The following is a 25,951-nucleotide window of genomic DNA, read 5'->3' on the forward strand; positions in this document are numbered from 1 at the left end:
AGACCCATCTCAAAACTCATTACTGGGCACTCCATTGCTCTCCAAAGAGAAGAAATCAAGATTCACGCACCAGAACACTGACACAAGCTTCGCTAATCAGGAAACCTTGACAAGCCAATCATCTAACCCCACCCACTGGGTAAAACCTCCACAATAAAAAGGAACCACAGAACTCCAGAATACAGAAAGCCCACTCCAGACACAGCAATCTAAACAAGATGAAAAGGCAAAGAAATACCCAACAGGTAAAGGAACATGAAAAAAGTCCACCAAGTCAAACAAAAGAGGAGGAGATAGGGAATCTACCTGAAAAAGAATTTAGAATAATGATAATAAAAATGATCCAAAATCTTGAAAGCAAAATGGAGGTACAGATAAATAGCCTGGAGACAAAGATTGAAAAGATGCAAGAAATGTTTAATAAAGACCTAGAAGAAATAAAAAAGAGTCAATTAAAAATGAATAATGCAATGAACGAGATCAAAAACACTCTGGAGGGAACCAAGAGTAGAATAACGGAGACAGAAGATAGGATAAGTGAGGTAGAAGATAGAATGGTGGAAATAAATGAAGCAGAGAGGAAAAAAGAAAAAAGAATCAAAAGAAATGAGGACAACCTCAGGGACCTCTGGGACAATGTGAAACGCCCCAATATTCGAATCATAGGAGTCCCAGAAGAAGAAGACAAAAAGAAAGGCCATGAGAAAATACTCGAGGAGATAATAGCTGAAAACTTCCCTAAAATGGGGAAGGAAATAGCCACCCAAGTCCAAGAAACCCAGAGAGTCCCAAACAGGATAAACCCAAGGCGAAACACCCCAAGACACATATTAATCAAATTAACAAAGATCAAACACAAAGAACAAATACTAAAAGCAGCGAGGGAGAAGCAACAAATAACACACAAAGGGATTCCCATAAGGATAACAGCTGATCTATCAATAGAAACCCTCCAGGCCAGAAGGGAATGGCAGGACATACTGAAAGTAATGAAAGAGAATAACCTACAACCTAGATTACTGTACCCAGCAAGGATCTCATTCAGATATGAAGGAGAATTCAAAAGCTTTACAGACAAGCAAAAGCTGAGAGAATTCAGCACCACCAAACCAGCTCTTCAACAAATGCTAAAAGATCTTCTCTAGACAGGAAACACAGAAATGTTGTATAAACGTGAACCCCAAACAACAAAGTAAATGGCAATGGGACCATACTTATCAATAATTACCTTAAATGTAAATGGGTTGAATGCCCCAACCAAAAGACAAAGATTGGCTGAATGGATACAAAAACAAGACCCCTATATATGCTGTCTACAAGAGACCCACCTCAAAACCAGAGACACATACAGACTAAAAGTGAAGGGCTGGAAAAAAATATTTCATGCAAACGGAGACCAAAAGAAAGCAGGAGTCGCAATACTCATATCAGATAAAATAGACTTTCAAATAAAGGAGGTGAAAAGAGACAAAGAAGGACACTACATAATGATCAAAGGATCAATCCAAGAAGAAGATATAACAATTATAAATATATATGCACCCAACATAGGAGCACCGCAATATGTACGGCAAACGCTAACAAGTATGAAAGAGGAAATTAATAGTAACACAATAATAGTGGGAGACTTTAATACCCCACTCACAACTATGGATAGATCAACTAAACAGAAAATCAATAAGGAAACACAAACCTTAAATGATACAATGGACCAGCTAGACCTAGTTGATATCTATAGGACATTTCACCCCAAAACAATCAACTTCACCTTTTTCTCAAGCGCACATGGAACCTTCTCCAGAATAGATCACATCCTGGGCCATAAATCTGGTCTTGGAAAATTCAAAAAAATTGAAATCATTCCAGTCATCTTTTCTGACCACAGTGCAGTAAAATTAGATCTCAATTACAGGAAAAAAATTGTTAAAAATTCCAACATATGGAGGCTAAATAACACACTTCTGAATAACCAACAAATCATAGAAGAAATCAAAAAAGAAATCAAAATATGTATAGAAACGAATGAAAATGAAAGCACAACAACCCAAAACCTATGGGACACTGTAAAAGCAGTGCTAAGGGGAAGGTTCATAGCATTACAGGCTTACATCAAGAAACAAGAAAAAAGCCAAATAAATAACCTAACTCTACACCTAAAGCAATTAGAGAAGGAAGAAATGAAGAACCCCAGGGTTAGCAGAAGGAAAGAAATCTTAAAAATTAGGGCAGAAATAAATGCAAAAGAAACTAAAGAGACCATAGCAAAAATCAACAAAGCTAAAAGCTGGTTTTTTGAAAAAATAAACAAAATTGACAAACCATTAGCAAGACTCATTAAGAAACAAAGAGAGAAGAACCAAATTAACAAAATAAGAAATGAAAAGGGTGAGATCACAACAGACAACACTGAAATCCAAAGGATCATAAGAGACTACTACCAGCAGCTCTATGCCAATAAAATGGACAACTTGGATGAAATGGACAAATTCTTAGAAAAGTATAACTTTCCAAAACTGAACCAGGAAGAAATAGAAGATCTTAACAGAACCATCACAAGCAAGGAAATCGAAACTGTAATCAAAAATCTTCCAGCAAACAAAAGCCCAGGACCAGATGGCTTCACAGCTGAATTCTACCAAAAATTTAGAGAAGAGCTAACACCTATCTTACTCAAACTCTTCCAGAAAATTGCAGATGAAGGTAAACTTCCAAACTCATTCTATGAGGCCACCATCACCCTAATTCCAAAACCAGACAAAGATGCCACAAAAAAAGAAAACTACAGGCCAATATCACTGATGAACATAGATGCAAAAATCCTTAACAAAATTCTAGCAAACAGAATCCAACAACATATTAAAAAAATCATACACCATGACCAAGTGGGCTTTATCCCAGGAATGCAAGGATTCTTTAATATCCGCAAATCGATCAACGTAATACACCACATTAACAAATTGGAAGATAAAAACCATATGATTATCTCAATAGATGCAGAGAAAGCCTTTGACAAAATTCAACACTCATTTATGATTAAAACTCTCCAGAAAGCAGGAATAGAAGGAACATACCTCAACATAATAAAAGCTATATATGACAAACCCACAGCAAGCATCACCCTCAATGGTGAAAAATTGAAAGCATTTCCTCTGAAATCAGGAACAAGACAAGGATGCCCACTCTCACCACTACTATTCAACATAGTGTTGGAAGTTTTGGCCACAGCAATCAGAGCAGAAAAAGACGTAAAAGGAATCCAGATAGGAAAAGAAGAAGTGAAACTCTCGCTGTTTGCAGATGACATGATCCTCTACATAGAAAACCCTAAAGACTCTTCCAGAAAATTACTAGAGCTAATCAATGAATATAGTAAAGTTGCAGGATATAAAATTAACACACAGAAATCCCTTGCATTCCTATATACTAACAATGAAAAAACAGAAAGGGAAATTAAGGAAACAATACCATTCACCATTGCAACAAAAAGAATAAAATACTTAGGAGTATATCTACCTAAAGAAACAAAAGACCTATACACAGAAAACTATAAAACATTGATGAAAGAAATCAAAGAGGACACAAACAGATGGAGAAACATACCGTGTTCATGGATTGGAAGAATCAATATTGTCAAAATGGCTATTCTACCCAAAGCAATCTATAGATTCAATGCAATCCCTATCAAGCTACCAACGGTATTTTTCACAGAACTAGAACAAATAATTTCACAATTTGTATGGAAATACAAAAAACCTCGAATAGCAAAAGTAATCTTGAGAAAGAAGAATGGAACTGGAGGAATCAACCTGCCTGACCTCAGACTCTACTACAAAGCCACAGTCATCAAGACAGTATGGTACTGGCACAAAGACAGAAATATAGATCAATGGAACAGAATAGAAAGCCCAGAGATAAATCCACGAACCTATGGACACCTTATCTTTGACAAAGGAGGCAAGGATATACAATGGAAAAAAGACAATCTCTTTAACAAGTGGTGCTGGGAAAACTGGTCAGCCACTTGTAAAAGAATGAAACTAGAACACTTTCTAACACCATACACAAAAATAAACTCAAAATGGATTAAAGATCTAAACGTAAGACCAGAAACTATAAAACTCCTAGAGGAGAACATAGGCAAAACACTCTCTGACATAAATCACAGCAAGATCTTCTATGACCCACCTCCCAGAATATTGGAAATAAAAGCAAAAATAAACAAATGGGACCTAATGAAACTTAAAAGCTTTTGCACAACAAAGGAAACTATAAGTAAGGTGAAAAGACAGCCCTCAGATTGGGAGAAAATAATAGCAAATGAGGAAACAGACAAAGGATTAATCTCAAAAATATACAAGCAACTCCTGAAGCTCAATTCCAGAAAAATAAATGACCCAATCAAAAAATGGGCCAAAGAACTAAACAGACATTTCTCCAAAGATGACATACAGATGGCTAACAAACACATGAAAAGATGCTCCACATCACTCATCATCAGAGAAATGCAAATCAAAACCACAATGAGGTACCATTACACGCCAGTCAGGATGGCTGCTATCCAAAAGTCTACAAGCAATAAATGCTGGAGAGGGTGTGGAGAAAAGGGAACCCTCTTACACTGTTGGTGGGAATGCAAACTAGTACAGCCACTATGGAAAACAGTGTGGAGATTTCTTAAAAAACTGGAAATAGAACTGCCATATGACCCAGCAATACCACTTCTGGGCATACACACTGAGGAATCTAGATCTGAAAGAGACACGTGCACCCCAATGTTCATCGCAGCACTGTTTATAATAGCCAGGACATGGAAACAACCTAGATGCCCATCAGCAGATGAATGGATAAGGAAGCTATGGTACATATACACCATGGAATATTACTCAGCCGTTAAAAAGAATTCATTTGAATCAGTTCTAATGAGATGGATGAAACTGGAGCCCATTATACAGAGTGAGGTGAGCCAGAAAGATAAAGAACATTACAGTATACTAACACATATATACGGAATTTAGAAAGATGGTAACAATGGCCCTATATGCAGGGCAGAAGAAGAGACGCAGAAGTACAGAACAGACTTTTGAACTCTGTGGGAGAAGGGGAGGGTGGAAAGTTTCAAAAGAACAGCATGTATCAAGTGCTCGGGCCTGTTGGGCTGGGAAGATCCAGAGGAATCGGGTGGAGAGGGAGGTGGGATGGGAGACCGGGATGGGGAAATCGTGTAACTCTATGGCTGATTCACATCAATGTATAACAAAACCCACTGAAAAATAAAAAAATTAAAAAAAAAAAAAAAAAAAATAAAGGGGGGAGGTTGTTAAGCAAATTATTATCTACTGCTTTGTAATCTGATTAACGCTCTAAACAAAATCTCTGGATTTTTTTTTTAATTTCCTAACAGATCAAAATTTATTTCTGGCCCATTTTTGCATTTACTTGCAAAACATGTATGCTAACCATAAACTGGTTATTTATTCATTAAAGCAATTTGTTAAAAGACACTAGGTAACAAATGATCAGGCTAGTCCTGATTAATATATAAAATTGCAATCATAAAGGAAAATTTATTTCTAATTACTGTAAACTTGTATTAATTATAATATATAGTTCAGAATACCAAGTATTTAACCAGGACATTTGCCAATCTAGCCTATATTAACAAGTTGTACTGTTCAAAACTAAATGCATTGCCTTAACTTCACAACTTACTACTCTTCCTATAATCTTTAATTCTGCTCAAAGTATCTTTGTCATCAACTTGGGAACAAACTTACAGTCCTTCCTTGAAACCCTCAGGAGTCAAATGTGTTTCAGAATTTAGAGCTTTTAGGCACTAGAAAGTTATTATTTTTCATCCACCACGTGTTGTCTGACACCGTTAGCGAGGCCTGAGGCATGTGTAATCAAGCCGTCAGTTTCTGCAGTGGAGCACACGCGTGTTCATGCTAAGACGGATTATTAGTGACCAAACATAGCCTCACATCTGCTCAAATAAGTTCTTGTCACCAAATGAGTTTGCTACAAAGTTATAAAAATCTTTAAACTTAAGAAATGTTTTGTTTTCAGGAACCTTGGATTTTGGAATTACAGAGAAAGGATCATGGACTACAACTTAATTCTTAATCTGTTTTTTGTAATTTGGCCAGGGTTGGCTTCCCAGGTGGTGCTGGTGGTAAAGAACTCACCTGCCAATGCAGGAGACATAAGAGACATGGGTTCAATCCCCGGGTCAGGAATATCCCCTGGAGAAGGGCATGGCAATCCACTCCAGTATTTTCACCTGTAGAATCCCATTGACAAAGTCTGGAAGACTACAGTCCATGGGGTCACAGAGTCAGACATGACTGAAGTGACTTAGCGTGTCCTCCTCAAATGCATGCATGTATGGTGTGGCATCTTCACTGTATAAACACCTTCATGGTTTCCCACCATGTCCCCCTTTAATGCTTCTTTGAAGACCTCCCGCTTCTATACCATATCAGCTTTTCTAGGTTGTTTCCTAAAAACTGTATGCTTCACCCCATCTAAACTCAACTTACCAGCAATTTCCAAGTATACCTTCTACCTTTTTGCTCACTATACTTCAGACCAGAATGCCTTCTTCCAGAGGCCCCAAGTCCACACCCACCCCTCCTCAAATACCGTTTCCTTTTCATTCTTCTTTGCCCATCTCAAATCCCAACTTTACAGAAGCACCACTCCATCCCCAAGTCAGAACGTGCTTAGAAAGCATACTGCTTGCTCCTCTAATCAGCATTTTTGTTGTTGTTATTCAATCACTCAGTCATGTCAAGTCCGACTCTTTGCAGCACCATGGGCTGCAGCGTGCCAGGCTTCCCTGTCCTTCACTATCTCCCAGGGTTCAAACTCATGTCCATTTTGTTAGTGATTACATCCAACCATCTCATCCTCTATTACCCCCTTCTCCTCCTGCCCTTAATCTTTTGCAACATCAGGAGTTGCAATGAGTCAGCTCTTTGCATCAGGTGGCCAAAGCAATCAGCAATAATTCAGTATATTTTCTATGCAACATCAGGAGTTCCAATGAGTCAGCTCTTTGCATCAGGTGGCCAAAGCAATCAGCAATAATTCAGTATATTTTCTATATGAATTGATAATCATGTGATAACCTCTCCTCCCCGCTAGATTTAAACCCCTACAGCGTCTGTCACTATATTTTGCATATTATTTGTTAGATGAAGCAATGGACGTTTCAGTTAATCTCTTTCAGTTTATCAATCTGACTTCCCACAGCAATCCCACACCCCATGGTCATTGGTATTCCCCTTATCCTAACCTTCCCCAAGTGGAGAACGAGGTCTAGGTCTCAAGGGAATGCCTAGAACATTACCTAATCTTTGTAATCCAAGTGTAGATTCAGCATTTCTTTGGAAAAGAAAAGTATGCTTTCTCTTTGGCTCCAATATTCATCTTGATGATACTGTCAAGAAGGAAAGGGTCAGAGCCCTTGGAGAGCTACCACAGGGTACTTGGTTCTGTGGATCCCACATTAAACATCACTTCCCTAGGAAGTCCTCCCTGACCATCTCACCTCGGTTTCGGTCCCCTTTCCGTGGATTCTCGTGGCTTTTGTTTTGCCAACTGTCATTATATTCACTTCGGGGGTGTGAGTCTCAATCCAAACTCTCAATGCGCAAGAAATATGATTCCATTTTCTATAACAACTTGATTTCTGAATCTAAACCTCCATTTGCCTGTGCCAACAAAACAATCAAGATCAGTCTTCTTGGGATTTTTACACTTTTGTTTCTCCTTTTGGACCAATTCACAGTTGTTCTAGGATCTTATAGCAGCAAAAAGCCTAGGGATGGGAATTGAGAGGCACCTGGTCTTCCACTGTCAGTCCACACAGTCTGCTGCTGAGAAGGCAGCATGAGCCAGCTAAACTGCATGGCCTTCGGAGACCATGTGTCACTGCATCACCAGGGCATCGTGGGCGACTCTGCTGTCCCTGTGCCACATTTCAGACACAGAAATCTTTTGCAGGGCTTCCCACGGGCCTGCGCCTCTAGGCGTGTCACATAGCCATTTCTTCTTTACGGTATTACTGCCTTTGCTGGAAGTGCTGTGGGGAAGCCAACCTTAGACCCCCTCTGCTCTTGTGGCCCACAGTTCTCCTTCCTCTCTTCGAGTTTGGGGAGTATCTTCCTGGATATTTTTGGTTTCTAGCAATGTTGGCAAACAGGTTTTGTTTTCCACTGTCTTCTTGTACCTCTCCTGATGCAGCAGCAGATGGCCAACCAAAAGCTTTACTGAGGGATTAAAAGAAATGGAGGAATATAAGAGGAAAAGAGCATAAACATGTATGTGAAAAGAGACCCCAACCACATTTATAATTGCCTGTTTAATGTCTACCTTTCTTCATTATACTCTAAGCTCCATGAAGCCTGGGATAAGGCTTTCTAATCTCAGTATCCAAATATTGCCTTTTTATAGTAAGAATAAAGTCTTGTAATAGTATAAATTCTTCTTGAATAAATGAATGAATAGATGGGAGCGAAATTCAGACACTGTGAAGAATTTATGGAAAGTATGGTGGCTTAGAGGGTAGATTCTGGGGCAGATGACCAGTGTGTGAATCTTGACTCTGCTACTTATCGCTAGTTGGGCAAAACACATAGCCTCTCTGTACCTCCAATTCCTCACCAGTCAGATGGTTGTTCTGAGGATTAAAAGAGCTAACATTGAAATTCCCTGGGGTCTATTGGTTAAGACTCCATGCTTCCATTGCAGGGAGTACAAGTTAGATTGGGGAACTAAGATCCTGAATTGATAAAGCTCTTAGAACTAATGACTGCACATAGTATCATATGAGTGTTGACCACTATCATTACCATCATTATCATTATTTATTGTCTCATTATTATTAAGAAACCCCAGTACAGGATTGAGCCAATGACTGTTGTTGTTCAGTTGCTAAGGCATATCTGACTCTGTATACCAGACTCTCCTGTTCTTCAGTATCTCCCGGAGTTTGCTCAGATTGATGTTCATTGAGGTAATGATGCTATCATCCAATGATAGCAAAATATTTATTTAAAAACTGACATAATTTTAATTTTGCACTATTTCCTATACTGTGAGGCTATTTTTTTTTCTTCCCTCTATTCCACATCTATGCAACTCTGATTTCCTCAGGCTCAGGCAGTCATTCTTCAGGAATCCTACCTGTTTTCATGGGGGTCTGGTCTTTTGTTGGTATTTCTTATTTGTATGTCCTTAGTAAACACAACACCTCCCGAAACCCCGTCTCAGATCATATGTACCAAGGAAATACTGTCTCAGTATGTAGTATGTATAGTTCAGGTGTTTTTCTCATCCTTTACACCCTCCAGTGTTGACATTTATCCACCCTCTTTCTGCTTAGTTACAAGATCCTTTGCAGTTTGTCTTTGCCTACTTGGCATTTCAGTAGCTGTAATACTTAATGACTTGACTTTGTCAATGTAGAGATTGCATTATTCTCTTCTAAATAATTTATAAACTCACATTTATTATTTACATAATGAAAAGATAATTCCTGGAGTAACTAAGGTTAACATTTATGATAAAACACAATAGCATGGAACTTAGAGTACCTATAAAAAACAAATATTAACATTCTGAGCCAAATATTTTATTTAACTACAGAAAGCTAGTTCTTTGCATAATTATCATAAGAAAGTCTTTTTCAACCAGCTATAACTACTGATTTTCACAGGCTCTGATGCTCATTTTATTTGGTTGTTCAAAGAATTCTTGTAGCTATTTAGCTTCATACAGCTAATTTTTCTATTCAGACAGATTATACCATCTACAACAATATGGAATGATTTACCAGCAAATTTCTTTCTTTAAATTTTTCCCTTATTTAGCCTTCTAAGAGTTCCTGCTGTTAAACTAAAGTAATTCCTTTGCCTAAATATTTTTGTACTCTTTTATAATATTTCCCCATCTGGTCTCTCTTAGCTAGAAATCATTTTATCAACTTATAGGAATATTTGTCTTTATTTATGCTGCACACATGCCCACCATAATGGTTATGCTGCAATGCATGATATGCTTTGGGTAAACAATAATGATACTATTTACATTATGGAGATACTCAGGGTTTCTCATTTTTCAGTATAACATTTATCATCTGTTCCTAAATATTTGCTATGAGGCCCCCTTGACCACCTTTATAATTAACATAATTCTTAATATTTTCCTCCAGACATCTACAACCTCACAGACAATCCCTTGTGCTTATTAGTGAGCATTCATCATTAGTGATATTGGCCATTTTTAGCCTGTTCTTGCTGTGGGTCATTTATGTGCATGTATTCAGTACAATTAATGATGCAGTAAACTGAAGTCAAGTATATGTGTCTACCATTTTGAGTCATCTGCCTGTTTAGAATTTTTGTTAGAAGAGTTCCTATTCTTCCTGTTTCTACAATCACTTTTTATTAATTCTATTTGTAGTTGCCTCTTCCTCTGTTCCTCCCTTGAACTGAAGTCTTTCCAAGGGTTCCTTTTCAGGTCTATTCTCTCTACCACCTCCCTAAGCAACTTCACATAGCGCTGTGACTTGGGATTCCTACCTCTCTCCTGACTATTTTATATGCATATCCAACTGCTGCCACTTGGCTGTCCACAAACACCTCAAACCCAGCCATCCAACTGAATTCATCATTCAAAACCAACTGCCTGCTTCCTTCTAGTATTCCCTCTACCATCCTCCTGTTGCTCAAGGTAGCGACATAGGGCTGCTTCTCTATCTCCTGCATGTTCTCAGCGAAGCTACAAGTTTTGTGAATCTTATTTTGTAAATTACATGAAACTATGAATTTGTCCTCCTCTAGTTCTAGAACATAGTCCCTCAACTAGACTACTGTACATTCCCAGTCACTCAGTCGTGTCCGACTCTTTGCAACCCTGTGGACTGTATCCTGCCAGGCTCCTCTGTCCATAGGATTTTCCAGGCAAGAATACTGGAGTGGGTTGCCATTCTCTTCTCTAGAGGATCTTCCCAACCCAGAGATCAAATCCAGGTTTCCTGCATTGCAGGTGGATTCTTTACCCATCTGAGCCACCAGGGAAGCCTGTAACATTTTCCCAAATGATCATCCTATCTTTGATTTTATTATGGCTCTGCCAACCCCTGATGCCTCATTCACCAGACTAGGGAGTCTTCCATGACTCCGCCAACTGAGTGTTAGGTGCACATTTTATTTCCTTTGCAGTTTCTCCATTTCTCCATCATAATGGTTATCACGTCCTGTCTTTACAGCCCACTTATTTTTCCCTATTTCCCCACTACACATTAAACCTAGTGAGCTTGGGGTCTTACTCACCATGCAATCCCCAGGGCCTAGCACAGTGAAGACTACACAGAAGGTGCTCAGTAAATGCTTCTTAAATATTTCTGCATGTTAGTCAATTTTTCAGCTTTCTGATATTTAAACTATAAAACCAATAGAGAGAAATTATAAACATGTAAATTTCATGATGACAAAGTCTGAATCAGAATTCCTAGATTACGTTTCTGGCTCTATCATTGCCTTATTGCATACTTTTGATAAAACACAAAATTTTCTCACTATAATGTAATGATAAAACACTCATCTTTACTGAGTACACAATAAAAATGACAATAGCGTCTTATATTTAATGGCTTCCAAGTAGTTAGCAACATTTCTTATGAATTATGTATTTGTTCTCCATCCCTCTGGGGCAGACCAGCATCTTTCCTTCTAGAAGGCAATGAAGGGAGAGAGAGTTCCTCCTGTAATGGAATCCAAACCCTAGTCCTTGTTGGTTACCTTCTTCACGGAATGTGGGGAAGATTCATGAAGTTGTCTAAGTCTTTATGCCCAGGAAAATGGGTTATAAAAAGTAGTTTTATACTCTTATATGTCCAATTTCTTAAGCACTCAAAATCTTTGGGAGTGCAAGTGAGTACAAATTATTTCAGTATTTGAGCTGATTCCGAGGCTCTTTCTCCATGTTTTTCTGGAGACAGATTTTTTTTTTCCACACCCACTGAAACCATCTGTGTACCAGGCAAATTTTCTGAGATGTAAACCCAAGTGAAATATGTCCATTCCACTTATAGGACTATAGCTAATGATCCTGTGGAAGAACGGCGTGTATAATGCTAAAGTGCCCTCTCTGTGTGAACAGCAAGGGCGGCCTCACAGTTCTGGTCACACCAAGCCTGGATGTGCAGACAAGCGCTCAGCACCAGTACTTTCAGACTCGCCCTCCAAAGACTTCCTGCAGGAAGCAGGATCAGCCCAGGGTGTGTGTGTGACCTGGGGGTATCCCCCGTAAGGTCGGGTTCTCTACTACTATCCAGTGGTAACATTTTTTTAAGTTTTGTGCCAGGTTTACATTCTACCCCAAATTACGTCAACATTTGCTTTATTTAAAAATGTTTCAAGTTACTTCCCATTGGGATTCTCTGGCAATCCAGTGGTCGGGACTCCACAGTTCCACTGCAGGAGGCACGGATTCAATCCCTGGTCAGGGAACTAAGATCCTGCAAGCTCCACAATGTAAAAAGAAAAGAAAAAAAATTACTATTCATTAAAATTGACTCTTAAGGAAGAGGCACCACATTTATTATTGTCTTTAAGCTCTCCACAGGACACTCTCATCATGCTCTTTTTAAGCATTATCCCAGTTTGAGAAGCATGGAGTCTAGGATATTGTAGCCCAGGCCGTGAGTTTTTTGTTAGAATTCATGAGAATTGTCCACCTGTTTCCTTTCTACTTCACTGCATGTAAGCTCCTGAAGTCCTTTTGGCTAGCTTGCTAATGAAATCTTTTAAATGTTGTTCTAAGTACCTAATTGGCAGCATGTTCACAATTAAGATGATTGAGGAATATAAATCAGCTTCCTCAAACAGAGATGTTCTGTTTGAGAAAAAGGCTCTGTCTGAGATGGGAATCACCTATCCACTTCTCTCTTTAGATCTTAATAGCAACTGGAAACCAAACTAAGTTCTAAAACTTAATGCTTTTTGGTAAGCATTTAGAAAATATGATCAAACAGCAAGCTGGTCATGCTCAGATATGAGTAAAAAAATTGACTTATTTATACATGTAAATTTCAAAACATTTGTAAGATCTACCATGTGTGCTGTTAAAAAGGTTTTTTAATTTTAAATTATTTTTGTTAGATAATCCTGTTTCAAGTGACACTATGATTTATCACCACTAATCAAGGTTCCGATCCCTCATAGACTTCTTGTTTGTATCTGTTTTTGTTCTTTGTTACATAAATATGAGGTTTATATATAAAATTCTGACTGTGTAATATAGGGCTAATGAGTCACAGATGGAAAGATGCTGGCATGTAACCATCTAATAACATTTTAAACTCATATTCCACAGTAAAACAAAGGCAAATTGTACACATCTGTTTTCCAACTTGTAGCATTGCTGAATTTGTGGAGAGTCTATGTTTAAAGAACTTTTACATGAGGAGAAGAAAAAGAGGCTACGGGTCACCTTGAAACTACCCAGCCACCTAATAGCCTTATCAGAAAGGATTTGGCAAAAGCGATGAGATGTCCTCGACTTTGCTTCCTCAGAAGTCCCAGCTCTTAAAGGAGAACCAAAGGCATTAGGGCTGAAGAGCAGTCTCAGACTACAGACGTAATTTTATTGGCTCTCTTAAGAAAAAAAAGATTCCTAATAAGGGGAAATAGGGGAGAAAATATACCAAAACTAATAAAATTTAAAAACTAGAAAATTTCTGGCTTTTTCCAAAAATATCCTTAAAATAGATTTGGGTGGGAAGTAGGAAGAGAGAGGAGTAAACATAGGAAGGAATTGTGCAGATGCTCAAGGCCATATATTGTCGTGGTTGTTGTTCACTTTCTGTATAGTAAACGGATTCTGCGTGGGAAAAAAATTTGGAATTCAAGCCTCTGGTATCACATATCATTGAAAAAGAAATAGAACACAGGCAAAATTTCTCTCTCAGACCTACCCAATTGATAAAGTCTGTGAGGACAAATTAGTACAAGCTAGTAAAGTTCAGGCCCTTTAAAACATCTCTCCCTCGTTCTCCTCTGTTAAGGAATTCAAAACCACTTTTCTGCTTCAAGGGGGTGTGTGAACTGTCAAGTTCTCTTGGAAAAGTTACGTGACAGAAGCGATTACTGCAGAGTGTGACCATAAATCCCCCTGACATGAAATCTGCATGTTATAAGAGACAGACTTCCATCCACCACCTCTGCAGGAATTCCTGAGCCAGGAAAGACCTGAGAGTCATCATATGATCGGAGAGAGAAATTTTGATATGTGGGTGGTAAGACTATATTCTGTGAGGCATACTGCAGTTATTCGGAGGAATACATCTGATCTGACTGCAAAATTCTGTTCACTGTTGTCCAAAAAAAGATTTAATACATGTACATCCTGAATTGTAAACAGAATTCCAGTAGAAGGAAATTACAGTGTTGTGTTCATAACAGAGTCTGTAGTTATCTCCATTCTGTACTAACATTTTATATGTAAGAGTCTAGAAATCTTGAGGATATACGTGGAATCCCAGTGGACCTGAGTTCTCTAGTCGACCATTCCCTTGGAGGAATGCTTGGCTTGGGGACCTCACGTATCTGATTTTGTTCAGGCTATGTCAAACAAGGCAAGACTCAGAGCCGGGATGGGGTGGCTTTAGGTGCATGCTTGTTCTGTCCGTCCACTGGTGGAATGTCTGTGTGACGTTTTGTGTCGTGTTGTTTTGGTGCTGTGCCCCGTCCATAGGGTCTGCCAGGCTTCCCCACAGTTGCTGCTCTGCACAGTAACCAGATCCTCACCGTCAAGGTTTGTGGTTGGCACCCATGCCTGCTCAGTCAGAGCCCGCAACCAGCATAAGAGTGAGCAAGAACAGCTCAACTGGCTTGCCGAGTCCAGTCACGCCTTTCATCCCGCAAGCAGGTCATTGGGCATCCAGGACCTCACCTCCATCAGCGGGACCAAATGTATATGAGAAAGGAGACTCTTGAGCCTGAAAGAGGGGAGGATACTGAAGTCGAAGAAAGGCAGGCAAGCTCTCATAGACTGTGCCATGCCTGGTAGTCTGATTGGCATGCATCACCATGCTCTGTGATAGCTTTCAGTACATCAGATAATCCTAAATACTCTGGACTTTGGGCATCAGTAACGTGACAGTCGCGTTCACGCCACATTATGCTGGTTGATGAATCTGACGAAAATTGAACTGGCGCTTTGTCTCTGGACTTTCTGCTCAGAGTACAGGTGACTCGAGGTTACCTGCCTCTCTATGTACAATGTTTAAAAAGACCCAACACCCACAACAACAACAAAAAAGATTCATTTCTAACTAAAAATCTGGTTTCACCATCCCATTTCAAGGTTATGGTTCTTTGAAGAAGAGCCAGAGAGTCTGATGTCAGACACAAGTACCAGTTCTGTTTTGCTGGATGGTTATTATAAGTCTAATGTGTGTATCTCTATTTCTTTCTTGGGGTCTTCTGATGCCTATTCTTCAACTCTCTCACCTCTGAACTCCAACCTTTGACCTCACCTGACTGATCAGATGGTGTTTCCTAAAATCAATCATGGGTTTCTCTCTGCTGATCAGCAGCTCATTAAACGCCGCCTGATTAAGGTAGTGCTTATTCTTGCTCACGTTGGATTTCTCCTTTACATTCGATTTTTACTCTGTATACGGTTGCTTAACCATTTATCTTTCATGGATGGGGTGTGGGTGGTGGGTATTTATTTTAAAATATACTAAAGTGAAATTATGTTTCATGAGCTGCATTTGTTTGAAATGTATATGAAAATACCCAAAGCAAAAGGTATAGAAAGCCTATCTAATTTTTTCTTAAATAAAGAAAAAGGAAAACAGCTTAAAAATTATATCCAGTGACAGATCCCGTTTCTAAGCTCTCTAGCTTTGGTAATGTATAAATTATTGCTCAGCATGACTAGAGCCTTGTATGTCTGATTTTGTAAGTTATGAAAAAGTAGATATTTGTCCAATTATAAAGGCAGCCATTTTATTAAGCAAGGTGAATATAACCGAGGCAGCATTGTCATGGATAAAGTTATGCAGAAGTTTTCTGCCAGCTCTGTTATAATAACATGCACACTCCTTCCAAGAGCTGAGAGTGCTGTTCCCAAGCTTTGATTTCAACAGTGTCTACTCAGCTCACCCAGCATGAATATTTATTTGCTTCCTGCTGGCAGGCAAATTGCCTTCAGGCTTTACGGTCCTGGTTGTTCGGGTTCTTTTTATGGTATAAACGGGGATTAGATAATACAAATTTAAAGTGTTGAAAAGGAGACCTGGGTCTTTATCGCTCACAGTTACTGTTGGTCTGTCCCCTTCTCTACCGCAGGGTGACCAAGGTCAGGCTGGGCCGCCAGGCCCGCCAGGCCCCCCGGGCCCAAGAGGGCCGCCTGGGGACACAGGGAAGGATGGCCCCCGCGGAATGCCAGGCGTGCCCGTGAGTTGCTTTTTTGGTTCAGTTGTTCTCACTGGTTTTGTTTCCTTTGAAGCGCTGAGAATTGGGATGGAGTTGGGGACGATGGGGTGGTGGAGGTCAGATGAGTGGAGTGGGCTGAAGGAACTGGGATGATAGGAAAGTCACCGGTCAGAGGAGACTGCCCACAGGAGTCTGCTCTCCACTCAACCCAGCGGGCACCCATGCAAGCCACAGGAGAGGCCTGGAAACAGCGACTGATCTGGTGTTCGGGTAAGCCTCAAGAAACCTGCGGGTAGAGATGCCTGATCACATGTGTCCTGAGTGCCATAGAGAACCTCACAACCTTTGGTTTAAATGGAAGACTGGCATGAAAAACTAGATGGGAGATGGGTGACAGTTCCCAAAGGACCAAAACAGAGACAATAAAGTCCTATGCAATTTACAGAAAGTAAAAGAGGTAAATCATCCCAATGTTTAATCCCTTGCAAGTAATTGCTAATAAAACAGTGAAATTAATGGTTAAAACAACAGCATTTACGATGTGAATATCATTTGTCCTTTGTATGTGAAGCTTATGAATAGAAATGACTTAGCCATCTCAACACTTTGATCTAAGTGCTAAGTTACTAAGTACTTAGTTACTTAGATTGAAGTGTCAATAATAGAGTAACACAAGACTTCAGATAAATGATTTAGTTTTGTAGAGGCAAGTCAGCAATTTAAAGAAATACATGGAAAAGGTCAAAAATTTGTACACTTATGACTTTTGGACCAGAAGTTCAGGTTTATTGCTGAATTAAATTATTTATTTAATATATTACTTTAACTTATTTTCATTAGTGTTTTCACAGTACAAAGGTAATAATAAAATATTAATCCACAAAGTAGAAAAATTTGAAAATAAAGGTAACCAAAAAAGAAAAAGTCTGCCATAGTCATTAATGTTTGGCATATTTAATTTTTATACTCACATATTTATGTATGTGTTAAGTGGCTCTTTTTTTTTAAAGACTATAGGATACCTTAAACCTTTTCTGAGACAATCTCCTCTCCAAAAGCTGCGGTAAATTTATGAATGAAGTTGACTCTCAGCATAATTTTCTGGTTGTTAGGACTGCCTTCACTGGACCATCAGAGGTAGAGGTTTCATCTTAAAACTGTCTTCTGAGGTCTCACTTTTTCTCAGGATGAAACCCCAAAGATAGAGAAAGCCTCAGCTGCTTTACAATATAATCACTCCTACTCATTTTATTTAGAAAACCTTCTTGGCATAGTTCTTAAATTTCTGCAGTAAGTAACACAGAGTCATCATATTAATCTTAAAATGTTTACAAAATGCATTTGAAGAAAGAACATCAGTACTCTTTATATTTCATTATGTTTGCATTCCTCTCTTTAGCCTGAGAAGTATGTATTTACATTCTCAATCCCCAGTGGATATTGTGAAAAAGAAAAAAAAAGATTGAAGTTGGTTCGTACTGTTTACGGCATTAATAAAATTATCATTATTCTTTTTTAAGGGTGAACCAGGGAAACCAGGAGAACAAGGCTTGATGGCAAGTATCTGAATTTATCTTTTTCTGTGTTGAAAAGAATGGAAAGACAAATTACTCAAAGCTGTGGTCAATACTGTGTGTAACAAATGTATCTATTGTGTAACCTATAACAAAAAGAAGTAAGAATTAGTAAAAGCTAAAAAACTGATATGATAACTGAATCACTTTGCTATACCCCTGAAGCTAACATAACCTTGTAAGATAACTATACTTCAGTTTTTTAAAATGGTAAATGTGTGTGTGTATGTGTGTGTGTGTGTGTGTGCACGCGCACGCATGCATGCGTGTGCACGCTTAGTTATGTCCAACTGTTTGCGACCCTATGGACTGTAACCCACCAGGCTCCTCTGTCCATGGGATTTCTCAGGAAGCAATACTGGAGTGGGTTGTCATTTCCTCCTCCAGGAGATCTTCCCGACCCAGGAATCGAACTTGTATCTCCTGTGTCTCCTGCATTGTAGGCGGAATCTTTCCCCACTGAGCCATTGGGGAAGCCCTGGACTCCTTTAAAATAAACAAGCAAAAACAGTGATAGACTCCGTTCATCACATGGTAAGGATAGCATGAAAACACATCTGCAGAACTGATACAGGAGGAAAAAAAGAGGGAGATTCCAGGTGAAGCAAGTGACAAAGAAGGCTGAGGGAGACATCTATAAGAGAGATGAAATTCAGGGACACGCCTGTTAAACAGAAATGAGACGTCAAAAGAACCAGGTGTGACTTCCCATGAATTAGTGGAGCAAACCTCCCACAGTGATTCAAGGGGGTTTTCTTTTGTTGAAGGGAGAAAACAGTTGTGCCTTTTTGACCCCGCAAATTGGTAATAAAACAGTAGAGTTAATGGCTAAAACATCAGCAGTTATGGTGTGAATATCATTTGTGCTTCCACAGTGGTGACTTCCTAATTTCTGACATTAAAAAAGATCATGAAGTGATTCCTCTTGGACTTGCCCATAGACACGTGGGTCCCAGCTTCTCAGGTTTGTTTATCCTTTGCCAGAGATAAAGAATTTGGGGCAGCTTGCTGAGCCCCAAAGAGTAGAATTCCTTCAACCTGCCTCTTCCTGTCTCTTCCTGCCTGTCTCTCTCTGGAGTCGCCTTTCTGACCTACTTGGTGACATAAGCAATATTGGGGAACACAGGGTTATGGACTAATAACCCAAATTCCAGAGGACGGCGGTGTCTCACACTCGCCCTGGATGCAGTGATGACAATCAACTTGATCATGTCCATTCCACGCGATGTGTGGCATGCAGCCTGCAGGTGTTCAGGATATAAAATGTATTTTTAAAAAATAGTTAGCTGGGTCGTAGTGAATGCACAGAAACACACTAGTTGGCCAGTAATTAAAACAAATGTGTGCATAGGCTAAAGGTCAAAGACTTCTCCCTGCACAGGATGGCTTTAGCAGCCCTCCTGGGAAGACACTCAGCAAGCTGTAGTCCTAGCTGTCGTGGAGCTGTCTTCAGAACGTCACTGATGAAGTGGAAGCCTCCTGGGACCACACCTGACCCACTGTCTGGGAATTCTCTGTTCCTGACCTATAGTATCAAGATAGATATTTGATGTGATGATCAGGCAGAGGGTGCCATTCCTTTTTAAAAACAAGTAAAATGAAAGAAAAGCAACAACAGCAAAAGAGCATATGTGAAAATTAAACAAAACATCTGCCATCTGTGGTAACTTTGCGTACAAGTGCAGCATTAGCTCCCAGGATTATAGGATCACAGAAGGTGTAGGATCTTTGGAAATCTTTAAGCATTTGAATGCACCTGTAATTTTTATCATGGATAATGGTCAAAACATTTTACTCCCATACACTCTTTCATCAAAGGTTACTTGGGATTCTCAGGAGCCCAGGTATGCAAAGTCAACTCAGATTTTTATAATTGCCAGTGATAAATGGTTTTCTACCCCAATGTCCAAAGCAGCACTGTAATATATAAAGTTCTAAAATAAAAATGGCTGTTTTTAAAATTATAATCTTATCTTCTCTAAATTCATATATGTGCTCTATGATACACTTTGGGAAGAACAACTTAATCCCAATTCCCTACTCTTCCTAGCTTAATGTCATTAAGTATAAGTGTCCCATCTAGTCCTAAATGAATTATATCATTATCTTAATATGCCCCAATTTCCCATTTCATATATTTACTTTTCAGATAAAGGTGATCCTGGGATATTTTTTCTCAACTTTTTTTTCTCTTTAAACTCTTCAGCCTTAGTTCATATTCTCATTTTTAAAAATGCAGCTAAGAAATTCAGTTGAAATCACAAATGTTTGAAGGATGTGTATAATCTAGTGATCTTATAAAGTGCATTGCACAGTTCTTAACAATGTAAAATTCTTCTTTTAAAGAAAATTTGTATAATATATATTTTTAAAAGTAGATAAGTATACATCTCAATGAATCTTCACAGTGTACATAACTGTGTAACCACAAACCAGATCAAGAAATAGAATGTCTCATATCCTAGAAACTCTGCCCTGTTTCCCTCACCATCCCCCTCTTCTGCCTTCTGCCAACATAGATTAATTTTGCCTGCATTTGAATTTTATAGTAATAGAATCCTACAATATGTAACTTTTGTGTCTGGATTCTTTCATCCAGTGTTATATTTGTGAGATCATCCACCTCTATTTTAATAGCCTTCACAGCTGGTTACCAAAAAAAAAAAAATTAAGAGGAAGAACCTTACTTCCTTGACTTCACTGTTAAAACTACATCACTCAAATAGCAGTAAATGAATGAATAGTCTGTCTGACCCTGGGCAAGTCACTTAACCTCTCAATTTTTCATCTGTAAAGAAAGGATAATAATACCCTCTCTACCTCCCTTATAAGGTTGCCAAAGACAAATGCAATAAACTAGGAGAAAGCACTTTAAAATATATAATGAAGAATTGTATGAGTATGTTATTATTATTATCACTCAATTGTTCCCTCTAGAGTAAATTACAGGTGAGCATGGATTTATATAACAGATGTATTCCTGTAAAGTTCTATATGAATCAGATTTTCATAAATCAACATAGCTTAAATGCACTGGGAAATTTTGCTATTTAAGGCAATCCTATTCAGAGTCTTTTTGTAAAGGAACATAATCCCCTAATTCCTCTTCCCAGAAAATCAAATTTTTGTATATTATTTGCTTAAAGAGAAATATTTCTATTTTTAAAGAAATCACTATTTATGTTTGTTAACTTAAATAGCACCTGGGTATTTTAACCTATCTCAAAGAAAAGATACTAGAAATATAATAGCAGCTTTCATGAGGAGAAAAATTTCCTTAGAAATTTTCTTTTTCTTTCAAATATTACATGTAGGGGATGGGGAGCAGTGGGTGTGTTTTGACTCAAAGTCTGGTAGAAAGAAAAGTACATCATGCCAGTAATTCTGACCTCAGAACAACTTAAAGAGTGTATGACTGTAGTCTGTGACCATTTTTACTGATCTATAAAATATAGGCAATGATTTCTATTTTACTCCTCTCACTGGGATATGGTAAGAAGCAAGTCAAATAATAAAAAATATGAAAATGCTTTATGGAACAAAGACTTGCATAAGTGAGAAGAATTGCTGTTAAGACAAAAATGTCAGACGCCGTAACTTTGCTTGCAGAAAACCCACTCGATGAGCCCTAAGAGGCTAACAACAGTGTGATTATAGCTATCAATTAGAGTGTGTCAAATACTGAGATTGATAATGCCCCTTATTCCTTTTGTCTTATTTGTTGCTGTCGTTGCTTTTGGCCTTCTCTTATGTATCATGTCTTCTTACATCATCAGCTTTTCGTAACACACCACCAGTTCAACCAAGGGAAGATAATAAATGCCACTGCTCTCATCTTTTCCATAGTATGCTAAACCCACTACATCTGTTGGGTTCTATCATGGGAGAGTGTTTGCTTACATGAGGATCTTGAGAGGCACTATAGAATTTTTTTTTAAAGTTTAAGTATCTCTAATGATGAAATGCAAAAAAAACAGGAATGATCTAAAATTAGCTCTTATAAAACTGTTTATGAGTGTGTCAGGTGGGGAATTAGTTTTTGTAATCCAGGCTGTATATTTTATATTGCAAAAATAATCATCTGAAGATTAACAGCAACTCTGATAAAATAAAAGAGAAGTCCTGCCTGTCAAGCAGTTCCACATTTATTTAGCCCTGCTGTGCATCTATTCCATAAACAAGGCATTTGGGTTTTCTGAGAAGTTCTAGAGGAGATTTTAAAAGGCAGAATCTTGAGCTAAAATAAACTGGACCCCATTTAAATAAGGAGAAAATCACTCTGGCTTGTAAAACTAGACTCAAGAATCAAACCAAGAATTGACCACAGTTGGAAATGCTAAATTTCTGAACCCCAGGACAAGTTATCTTTATTTTTCAGTTCTCTAGAACTTTGAATAGTTTAAAATAGTATTTTTGAAAGTGTTGTTCCTTTTGATATTCTTACAGTTTCTTTCTTTGACAAAAGTAGAAGTTCTCTCAATAACATAAAAGATAAATGATGTATATTCAATATGCCAACTTGTCCCAGTTTCCTGGAAATTATCGCTGTTTTTTTAAAAAATATTTATTTATTTATTTGACTGCACTGGGTCTTAGTTTCAGCATGTAAACTCTTAGTTGCAACATGTGGGACCTAATTCCCTGACCAGGAATCAAACCTGAGACCCCTGCATTGGGAGGTCAGAGTCTTAGCCATTGGACCACCAGGGGAAGTACTTGGAAATTATTTTTTCGTCTAACGTATCTATAACCAAGGTTTCCTAGACCACATCCCTTTTCCTACACTGAACTCTTTCTTCCTCTCCCTCTCCCTATATAAACGCAAACTCCATAATGTATCCATTCATCTCTTTCTGAATTATAAGAGTACTTACAGTGTCATTCATTGGGCCCTGGTGGTGTCTGAGAGTTTAAAACTCAGAAATTTTTTTCTGTTATTGTTCCTTAAAGTGAAATTTGTATTGTATCCAAAAATTTATAGATTTTTTTAGTTTATTTTGGTTTTGTCTGCAGACACATTTAGTGTATTTGGGTCAAGTGAATACAATGCATTTCATAGTAGCTAATAACATAAGCATAAATAATTGCTTCTGCTTCATTTAAGATAAAATTGAATCAACCAACATGTGAAGATTTACTTTAAACATATTTAGTTATAATATACTGCTGTCCCACAGATTTGATAAAACTTATCATAGTACTTAATTGTACTTTGCTGTCTCAGCTTTATTAATCTGCAGCAGGCTTCCCTTCATGATTTTAATCTGCTGGAGCAAGTGAAAGTGTGAAAGTGACAGGTACCCAGTCATGTCCATCTCTTTGCGACCCTATGGACTGTCGCCACCAAGTTCCTCTGTCTATGGAGTTCCCCAGGCCAGAATACTAGAGTGGGGAGTCTTTCCCTTCTCCAGGGGATCTTCCCAACCCAGGGATCAGACTGGGGTCTCCCACATTGCAGGCAGGTTCTTTACCATCTGAGCCACCAGGGAAGCCCCTGGTGGAACAAACAAGCCTTCAAATCACAAATAACCAAAATGACCTAAATCATCTTAGGGTATTTAGTTATTAGATTAGATTTAGCAGTGAATTTTTTTTTTTTTTTTTTTTTTTTTGGTAAAACTGTGTCACTTCAGTTATGCACACTGCCTGCTGGGATGCCTTAGCAACCGTTCCAATGCGTTATCATCTTCAGTTAATTTAACTACCCACAAAATACATGTAAATGCCACACCAACAGAACTCTTCTGACTTATGGTGCTTTTTTCTAGAGTCGGTAATACTTGGTTTTCCGAATGGGCCAAGGCCTGCCCCCCTTGCTCCCTCACATGTACCTAATATCCAAATCTCTATGAGACTCCAGCTCTCACATGTAGATATTTGGAATGCTCACAGGATCAAACTCCACCCACGTGCTTCAAAATATCCACCTCTTTGCCCCATTATTACAGTGCACACCAGTGGTATGGCTCACCCTCAGAACATACCTGGGACGAAGGCAACTCACAGTCCCTGAAGTGAGCTCCAGTCATCGGGGGGGTGGGTAAAATTCCAGGGTCACAGGTACGCAGAGCACAGTCTAAGGAAAGGAGTGGGCTGCCAAAGGAGGGGAGTGCAGCCAGGAAAGAGATCTCTAAGGCGCGGGCCCCGGTGCAAGAACCTTCTCGGCCAGGGTAAGGGCAATACCACGGCCGTGTGTCTGAATGGACTCTTAAAGAAATAGACTTCTGCTTTGGTGGGTCACTTCCTTTGAGAAAACTTCACACACACGCAAAGATATTCACATTCCTCTAAGCTAAGTTAGAAACTGTCTTCTCCCCTCCTCCACATTTATCACATCACATATAATGTTAATTGTGTTTGGAGCTTAGTGTATTCAATAAACTGAGTGACTGAATAATATGAATTGAATCAATAAATCAAGTACCAATGCAAGGAAATCCTATTTAGATTTTTCTTTTATCCAATGTCATAGCACACCAGGAGTAGGATTAGGCAGGGTAAATACAACTACAAAACTACTTTTTCTTCTGCATCATTGTGTATTCATTCTTGTATTATAATTTGAAATATGTATGTTCATGAATAGGCATGGTGTAACTAAAAGACTGATTTTCATGAGGACAGTGAAATAATAACTTGCAACTTTTAGTCACACTCCATAAGAATTTTTTAAGTAGAGCATAAATAATTTAGAAGAAATCTTAGGAATCATCTAGTTAATCACTTTAAAGATAAAGAAACAGCATCAGAATGAATAATAACATGATCAAGCTCACAGAGTAGTCCATGGCAGAACCCGGGTCGAATCCAGTTCACTTGATTGCAGTCTTATGCGTTTTACACCTTAGATCTGCTAGATCTACACTTCCTAATATAGTAGCCACTAGCCACATGTGGCCATTTAAACTGCAATTAAACAAAATTAAATTTAAAGTTCAGTTCCTAACAGTTGTACTAGCCACATGTCAAGTGTTCACGTACCACATGTGGTTACTAGCTACCATACTGGGTTGAGCAATAGAGACTATTTCCATTATTCCAGAAAGTTCTGTTGGACAGGACTGGTCTAGATAGAAAACAGATCTGAACAGTAGATGAGTATATATTAGGGTCCTAAATTTAAGTCTTCCTTCTGCTGGTTGTGGGATATTTAAATTTTAACAGTTAGTGTTTTTTTAGCATTGTTGATTTAACATGGGAAAAGCACTTACACGTTACTCCTTAGAAATATTTTTTCCTGAGCATAGTATCGGGTGATAGGCCTTCATAAACCATAAATTTGCTGCCTTTATGGTACACTGGGGAAGTATGCTTAATCACAGAGGGCAGAGGAAGCCTGTTAATTTTTCTTTCTTTCCAGATCATTTCCATTTTGGATGTAGCACTGAGAAACAATTTATTAAATATTTAGAAAGGATAAAGTGAGCTAATTTCAGTCCTGGATATCTGGTAGGAGGTGATAGAGTCTCTGTTTGGGGATCTAATCAGAGTACAGATTCTCAAATACCTAGATCTGTCTTAAATCTGTTAGCCATAGTTAATGTTCAATTTTTAGTCTTGGGTCCTGGTTTCATCAAGTGGTAAGAAAAATGTATAGCTTCTTTAATTTCCTGAGTGTTAAGAGACATCCCTTAAAGAGGTTGGAGCTTCAAGAGTTTGAGAAACACTGACAAATGAATCATCTGGGTTTAATATTTTTCCCCAAAAGTTAGCACATGAGATAGAGAAGTCAAAAAGAATTTATTCTTTTAAAAAATTAATTACTGCATTTAAAACTTTTTTCATCAAATATTCATGAATTAAAATATAGTAACATGTCATCTTATAGATAGGCTCTAAAGGAGACCTATTTTAGAGAAACTTCTTCAAACAATAGAAATTATGGAGTGATATTATTGAAATGAAAAAATCCCAGATACTTGA

The 25,951-nt window shown here is 38.4% G+C and overlaps 1 protein-coding gene across 1 annotated transcript in view; it reads left to right on the forward strand.

Moving 5' to 3' along the window:
* Window positions 1–25,951, forward strand: part of COL25A1 (collagen type XXV alpha 1 chain) — a 502,107-nt gene that overhangs the window by 357,187 nt on the left and 118,969 nt on the right. Inside the window, exons 8-10 of the mRNA XM_065907544.1 lie at window positions 15,560–15,631; window positions 16,368–16,475; window positions 17,975–18,010. Coding sequence (XP_065763616.1) covers window positions 15,560–15,631; window positions 16,368–16,475; window positions 17,975–18,010 — 216 coding nt within the window. The remainder of the gene's footprint in view (window positions 1–15,559; window positions 15,632–16,367; window positions 16,476–17,974; window positions 18,011–25,951) is intronic.

This window comes from Muntiacus reevesi, chromosome 16 (assembly GCF_963930625.1).
Source record: "Muntiacus reevesi chromosome 16, mMunRee1.1, whole genome shotgun sequence".
NCBI classification, from domain to species: domain Eukaryota; kingdom Metazoa; phylum Chordata; class Mammalia; order Artiodactyla; family Cervidae; genus Muntiacus; species Muntiacus reevesi.